The 7,341-nt window shown below is 38.8% G+C and overlaps 1 protein-coding gene across 1 annotated transcript in view; it reads left to right on the top strand.

Annotated features, from left to right (window-relative positions):
* GTF2B (general transcription factor IIB) overlaps positions 1 to 7,341 on the top strand; it is a 32,873-nt gene extending 25,532 nt beyond the window's left edge. Inside the window, exons 4-7 of the mRNA XM_006032317.3 lie at positions 3,717 to 3,863; positions 4,000 to 4,129; positions 4,767 to 5,048; positions 6,863 to 7,341. Of these exons, the coding sequence (XP_006032379.1) occupies positions 3,717 to 3,863; positions 4,000 to 4,129; positions 4,767 to 5,048; positions 6,863 to 6,996 (693 nt within the window). The 3' untranslated portion in view covers positions 6,997 to 7,341. The remainder of the gene's footprint in view (positions 1 to 3,716; positions 3,864 to 3,999; positions 4,130 to 4,766; positions 5,049 to 6,862) is intronic.

Genomic DNA, 7,341 nt, shown 5'->3' with positions numbered 1-7,341 from the left:
GGGAAAGCAGTGGATGTGATATATCTTGACATTAGCCAGGTTTTTTATATGGTCTTCCACAGCATTCTTGCAAGCAAGCTAAGGAAGTATGGGTTGGATGAATGAACTGTGAGGTGGATAGAAAGCTGGCTGGATCATCAGGGTCAATAGGTAGTGATCAATGGCTCAATGTCTAGTTGGCAGCTGGTATCAAGGGGAGTGCCCCAAGGGTCAGTCCTGGGGCCAGTTTTGTTTAATATCTTCATTAACAATCTGGAAGATGGGATGGATTGCGACCTCATCAAATTCATGGATGACACCAAGCTGCAGGGGAGTTAGGTTAGGGCTAGGATTCAGTGTGATCTAGACAAATTGAAGGACTGGGCCAAAAGAAATCTCATGAGGTTCAAGAAGGACAAGTGCAAAGTCCTACACTTAGGATGGAAGAATCCCATGCACCGCTACAGGCTTGGGATCAACTGGCTAAGCAGCAGCACTGCAGAAGGGACCTAGGGGTTACTGTGGACATTAAGTTGGATATGCATCAACAGTGTGCCTTTGTTGCCAAGAAGGCTAACAGCATTAGTTAGGAGCGTTGCCAGCAGATTGAGAGAAGTAATTATTTATCTCTGTTCTGCACTGGTGTGGCCATACCTGGAGTACTGTGTCCAGTTTTGGGCCCCCCTCCCAATGCAGAAAGGATTTGGACAAGTTGGAGGGAATCCAGTGGAGGGCATTGAAAATGATTAGGGGTTGGGGCACATGACTTCTGAGGAGAAGCTGAGGGAACTGGGCTTAGTCTTCAGAAGAGAAGACTTGAGGGGGGGATTTGATAGCTGCCTTTAACTACCTGCATGGTGGTTCCAAAGAAGATGGAGCTAGACTGTTCTCAGTGGTGGCAGGTGACAGAACAAGGAGCAGTGGTCTAAAGTTGCAGCAAGGGAAGTTTGAGTTAGTTTTTCCTAATATCCTTCTCACTAGGAAGGTGGTGAAGCACTGGAATGGGTTGCCTGGATAGGTGGTGGAATCTCCATTCTTGGATATTTTTAAGGCTCAGCTCAACAGAGCCCTGGCTGGGATGATCTAGTTGGGGACAGTCCTGCTTTGAGCAGGGGGTTGGACTAGATGACCTCCTGAGGTCTCTTCCAGCCCTATTTTTTTTTGATTCTGAGTTTTATCCTTTTACAGTAAGACCCAGTAGAAGGGTGGTACTAGCAGTAGTAGGGTCTGTAGAGCTACGGTTGAGTGCATTTTATTGTATGGAGCAGTATTATGGGATGCTGATCCCATAATTCATTCCAAATAGAATTTTTTTTCTATTTACATTTCAAGGTGGCATTTATCTCTACCAAACTCTACGACAGAGGGACACATGCCTTCTGAAATGGGGCTGCTTAATATAATCTCTTTAGCTCAACCAATAGCACTAAATTACTGGACAAAAAATCAGGTACCCCAAGTGCATGTTACAGCCTCTTCTTCCAAATTCAAACATTATTTGGATGGTTAAATAACGTTTATTCTGTCCTCCAGACAGTTCTAGAAAATGTGCTGACCATTACTGACCTAGTGTTTCTCCCATCTTAAAAACAAGATATAAATTTTAAGAACTAAAGATACCAGCATGTAAACAGATATGCAGGCAGTAAGATTTTTCTCAGACTTCGCCTTCTTGAAATGAATAAAGCATTCTTTTGGTCTACAAACCTATCTATTTGAAGTACAAAAGCACAATGGGAGGCCGTTACAAGACTGCAGTTCTCTGTAGTGTAGAGATCTGCAGTTGTTTTGGGCAGGTGTTGTTGGACCCCATATTGAGACAAGATATATTCTTGCGGGAGGAATTGGATAAATGACCTAAAACACTATTTGTGGTCTTATTTGTTCTTTGAAGGAAATGCAAGGGAAATGGATCTCTCCATTAGTGGAAAATTCTAAGTATTGGACTAACGAATAAAAAAGTTTGGCTCCTAACAGCTTAAGATCTGTCCTGTACTTTGTAGGTATGTTTGCTACTTGCTCAGAATAGGGCCCAGATCAAATAGAATTCTGTTTTTAATTTGTTATTTTTCACCTTTTATATTGCTTCATTTTTATGTTTCATCATATATTATTTAATGTTTAATTTTTTGTTTAAATTAGAATGTGTAAGTTTATTGCAAAAAAAAAAAAAAAAAAAAATTTTTCCCCTATTTCTTGGCCTAATAAAAGTATCATCTCTGAACCAAGAGTTCTAGATTTATTGCATGCTTTGACCAGTAGCCACAAATTATGCTATTTTACTGTTGTATAATAGCATGATTCTGGGTATGACTAAGTAAACTGTATCTGACTAGAAGGCCTGGTAGGGCAACATTGTGGGTGGGGCTAATCATGATGAGCTAAATCCTATAAAATACCACAAGGTTGCAACCTCCTGAGTGAGTTGAATATAGGGCGTCTCAAAACTGTAGCCCCCACTGCTTTATGTGTTGGGTAGTGGTTGGGGAAAGGCTAAGGGACATCGCCTTGACAGAAATGCGTCTTCACAGAGGCATTAGGCAGTCAGCCACAGTTCTTACCTGTTACTCTTTGGCAGAAGCTACAGCCCTCGAGGCACGGAACTTCTGGACTCGGTTTGGCCTTTGGATTGTCTCAGTGGTCTAAAGGCAGGGGGTGATGGGGCTTGAGCAGCCTCCAGTCCTCCATGCTTGTGCCTAGGCATATGTGTCAAAGGTCTTGGTGTGATTATTGTAGGACTCCGTACAAGCGGATTCATCAGGCACTGACTAAACCTCGTAGATGCGTATCGTGATCCAGAAGACCAACTAAACTAATAATAATTTTAGTTTTAATTCTGCTGAATCATTTTAGTGAAAGGTGTAAATGAACTACTACTACTACTACAGCAGTGGCTTGTAGTAAGATGATAAAAAGTTTTGTTCTGCTTTGCTAAAAAAAAAAGTTTTCAAGATATCTCATTTAGACAGGAATGGTGAGACTTACCACTTACGCTTCATAAACTGCAGAGGTACAAGAGGCAAAAAAAAATGCATGCAGGGAGTTATCATTTATTGTCAGCTTGTGTAACCTTATTTTGTTAGCTTTTCTCCTCTCTGCCCCCACATTTGTCCTGGCATTTTTATTTGTTTTAATTTGTAACGGTTTGTCACAAACCTGTTTATAAAACTTAATTTTTCCAAATTGCTGCCTATCCAGGAAGAGCTAAAACACGATTTACCAGGTTTATTTTTATGCTTTCCATGATTTACCAGGTTTTAGGGTGTTATCAGATGATATAAACAAACTCATAATGTTGCATGCTGCTCTGTTATATAGTGTGGTCTATATCATATTGTGTAATTGGGGGCTTTATATAGGAGAAATCTAGGCATCTGTTTAATGATGTTTTGTTAACTGAGAGTCTAGAAGGCAGTACCTGTGGTGGAGACATTGAGTTAAAGCAATATGGTGGTATCAGAAAGACATTCTTGCATCATTTCTTGATATCCCCTGGATCCTCTGATATTACTGTAGTCCACAATTTGAGGAGGCTGGGTTAAGTAGTGGAGACAATTTGGAATGCTGCTCTATTATGCTATTTACTTCAGTTATGTGTATGTATATAACTGTTCCAACCTAGTGATTTGAATTAGAATAACAAAAAAAAAAAAAAGAAACCCTGCAAGGTGTTTATTCATGAAATATTAAAAACAGAATAGCTTATATTTTATTAACGACAACATTTTACTTTTCAGGGCACAGGAGCAGCGAGTTTTGATGAATTTGGGAATTCAAAGTATCAGAATCGCAGGACTATGAGCAGCTCTGATCGAGCAATGATGAATGCTTTTAAAGAAATTACTAACATGGCAGACAGGATCAACCTCCCCAGAAATATAGTTGTACGTTCGTGTCTCCCTCCTTTAAATTGTTCTGGCATTGACTTAGTTAGCATAATATAATGAGCACATGAATTTTTGATATTGCTGCTAATTAAATGGCCTAGAGTTAATTAAATTTAGTCTTCTTGCTTTGAAGGATCGAACAAATAATTTATTCAAGCAAGTGTATGAGCAGAAGAGCCTGAAGGGAAGAAGTAATGATGCCATTGCTTCTGCTTGTCTCTACATAGCCTGTAGACAAGAGGGCGTTCCAAGAACATTTAAAGGTAAGTTTGCAGTTGCACAGATTAAATTCTATTACCAAATAGAATAATATCTTTAGCCCAGTATTAGAACAGCATGTTGATAGTATCTGGAAAGGAAGCTATAATAGGAAGTGTAGAAAAATGAATCTTAACTTCGGCAGTAGTCTTCATTTTATTTCATTGTATCAATTAGGATTTCTTTAGACTTGCTTCAAGTGATGTCTTAGGAGAATGAATGTTTGGGTTACTGTTTTAAATAGTTCTGAATCCTGGTACAATTTAAAAGATGCTGCCTGACAAAATGAGTCTTAGAAAGATTGTTTGAGTAAATTTGAAGCAAAAAGTTACATGATTGATAAATACTTGTCCTCCCTGTTCTTAGTGGAATATAACACTAGTTTGATTGATTTAAAATTAATGGCGACTTGTAGAACATCTTGCATTGCTGTATTTTCAACGGTAACTATTATTCCAGTGTTATGAAATTTATTCTTAGTCTTTTAGTGGGGTGACTTGCTTTTCTGAACAGTGACTTTTCATGAAGAAATGGGAAGGAAGCTGAAAAAGTATGGTCTTAAGTCATTAAGAATGTATCTCGTTTAAAGTAGAAAACAGACCCTATTAAGCCTATAGCTTAATTCTCGTTTTGTTTGTTTAGAAATATGCGCAGTGTCCAGGATTTCAAAGAAAGAAATAGGCCGGTGTTTTAAGCTTATTTTGAAGGCGCTTGAAACCAGTGTCGATTTGATCACAACTGGGGATTTCATGTCAAGATTTTGTTCCAATCTGGGTCTTCCTAAGCAAGTACAAATGGCAGCAACACACATTGCGCGTAAAGCTGTGGAACTGGATTTGGTTCCTGGGAGGAGTCCCATTTCTGTGGCAGCTGCAGCTATTTATATGGCATCACAAGCCTCAGCAGAGAAAAGGACACAAAAAGGTAAAGTCTTCCTGCGTTTTCCCATATTTCCTGTTGAGAATAGGAAGAACTCTTTAATATAAAAGTCAATGTGTTGAAATCTGCAGCAGTAAGTTGCCACCTTATGGATGTAGTTTATGCCCAAAGCAACTGGTATTCTTTCTCATGATGATGCAAGTTACCTGATATTTAGCTACACTCCCATAAACAAACTTCCTTAAGGTTTAAGTATGTAGACAATGTAATGTTGGTAGGCTGCATTATGGATTTTAACTTATTACAAGTTCATATTTACACATTTATATTCTATTTTTCTATTCAAAACTTGTAAGGTCACAGGAGATATGAATTTGTGGTTTTATTGTTAGTTAGTATCCTTGTTCTCTTTATAAACCATTATCCAGTCAAGGCTTGGCTTGGAGACCTGTATCATATTAGCTGTGCCTTGTTTTCCTCACCTCAAGCCTATGCACATTAGGTTGTGAGGACAGATGGTGCCATGTGGACCCCAGACTGTCCCAAAATCCTCAGACATGGAGAAGACAGCTTTAAAGCTGGTGCAGCTCAAGCCACTGCTTGTGGGAGCCAGGAGAATCTGGCCTCTTATAATCACTTTTCGTGTCTCTGAATGGAACATGGTACATAGGGAAGGGAGAAGAGCTTAGATTGTGAAATACTTTTGCTTTATAAATACTGCGGTGTTCCCAATTTATGCTGAACTCCCCTCAGGTGTCATAAAAGATGGAGCCTGCTGTGTTGAATGGCTTGGGATATTGGGATTAGGTTATGAAATCTCAATTTACTGTTCAAACCCAATGCAGATCAGAACTTTAAAGAATTATGACAGGGGTCTGGTCTACATGGGGTGAGTTGCTGACCTGAAAGCCAGTTCCTAATGGATACAGGAGCTTTCTGTGGATTAAAAAAAAAAGTTGATCTCTGACTGCCCGTCCACTGGCTTCTGTCTGTGTCCTTGCCTTTGCCCTTGACCCTTCACTTCACCCTTATCTTTCATCGCACTTGCTATGTTGCCTGTTTATTCTGCTGCCTAAACTCCAATTCTTCTGTGTCTTCAACTCCTCTATCCTTGAGTTTCTAGTTCTCTGGTGCTCACTTTTTTAGACTTAGGAGGCAGCTGCTTTCTACATTGCCATATAAGAGTAAAAATTGTTTGCTTGTACTCTCAGGTCTTCACAGTTCTACAGTCCTACCTACATTTCATGTTTAAGTTCAGAATCACCACCTCTGTTTTTAAATCTTACATAAACTAGTTCCTGCTTATCTCAAAAGCTCAGTTTCCTTCCTCTGCTTGCTTAGCCCTGGCTGTTTCTGTAATCTCCTCATTGTGTGAGTGAGCTTTCCCCTTACATCTCTTTATTTAAATTCCTTTCAGATCTTAGCTGGGAAATACCTTTTCTTGCCCTTCACTGTATTCTTTTATTAACCATAGCAGTCAAGAACATGATGTTACATAAACCAGTTGGTTCTTTTTTAAATTTCTTCTTTAAAAAAGAGCCTGCAATGCAGTTGTCAGTCTAAAAATTGACTAATCAAAATGTTCAGCATGTCTTTTCCTTTTCTGTGACATTTATGTTTTGGATTTAAATCAGCTCATGTTGAATTAGCCATTTCACTGAAACATGCCTATTTTGAGGAAAATTTTTCATACGTTTATTGGGTCACAAATGGTTGGAAAAAAAATAACTTTGCATCCAGTTTTAGAAAAATGAGGTAAGCACACCACTACCTGCACAAGCTCTGCTGGCTTCTCCTGGCCTGACAGCAAAAGAGAAAATAGTAAATTGTGTTTAACCTTGCCTCTCTGTTTTCCTTAGAGATCGGAGATACTGCTGGGGTTGCTGATGTTACAATCAGGCAGTCTTACAGACTTATCTATCCACGAGCTCCAGATCTTTTCCCAGCTGACTTCAAATTCGATACCCCTGTGGACAAACTACCACAGCTGTAAAATTACTAAGGTTAAGCTTAATTTCTAAAGAACATTTTATGATTTTTTTGCCTATATGAAAGGATGTACAAAGTGTTGATACTGAGCCTTCATATTGTGGAACTGGAGAAGGATGTGAAGAGCAAACATAACTGCTGGAGCACAGCACACATTCCAAGGGTAAACAAAATCATGTGTGGCATTTTGTATGTATATATTAGTGAAAGTAAATATTTAATGACTGTTACAACAAGCTTAATTTCATATTGTACTTATTTAGATTTCTTTTGTAGGGATCTAGTAAAACGTATTTTGGAAAATTGAAATGATGTAATTCCCAAATAAACTGTTTTCCAAAAACATGTA

This window comes from Alligator sinensis, unplaced genomic scaffold, assembly GCF_000455745.1.
Source record: "Alligator sinensis unplaced genomic scaffold, ASM45574v1 scaffold736_1, whole genome shotgun sequence".
Taxonomy (NCBI): Eukaryota; Metazoa; Chordata; order Crocodylia; family Alligatoridae; genus Alligator; species Alligator sinensis.
This window is presented reverse-complemented; position numbering and strand designations above follow the sequence as displayed.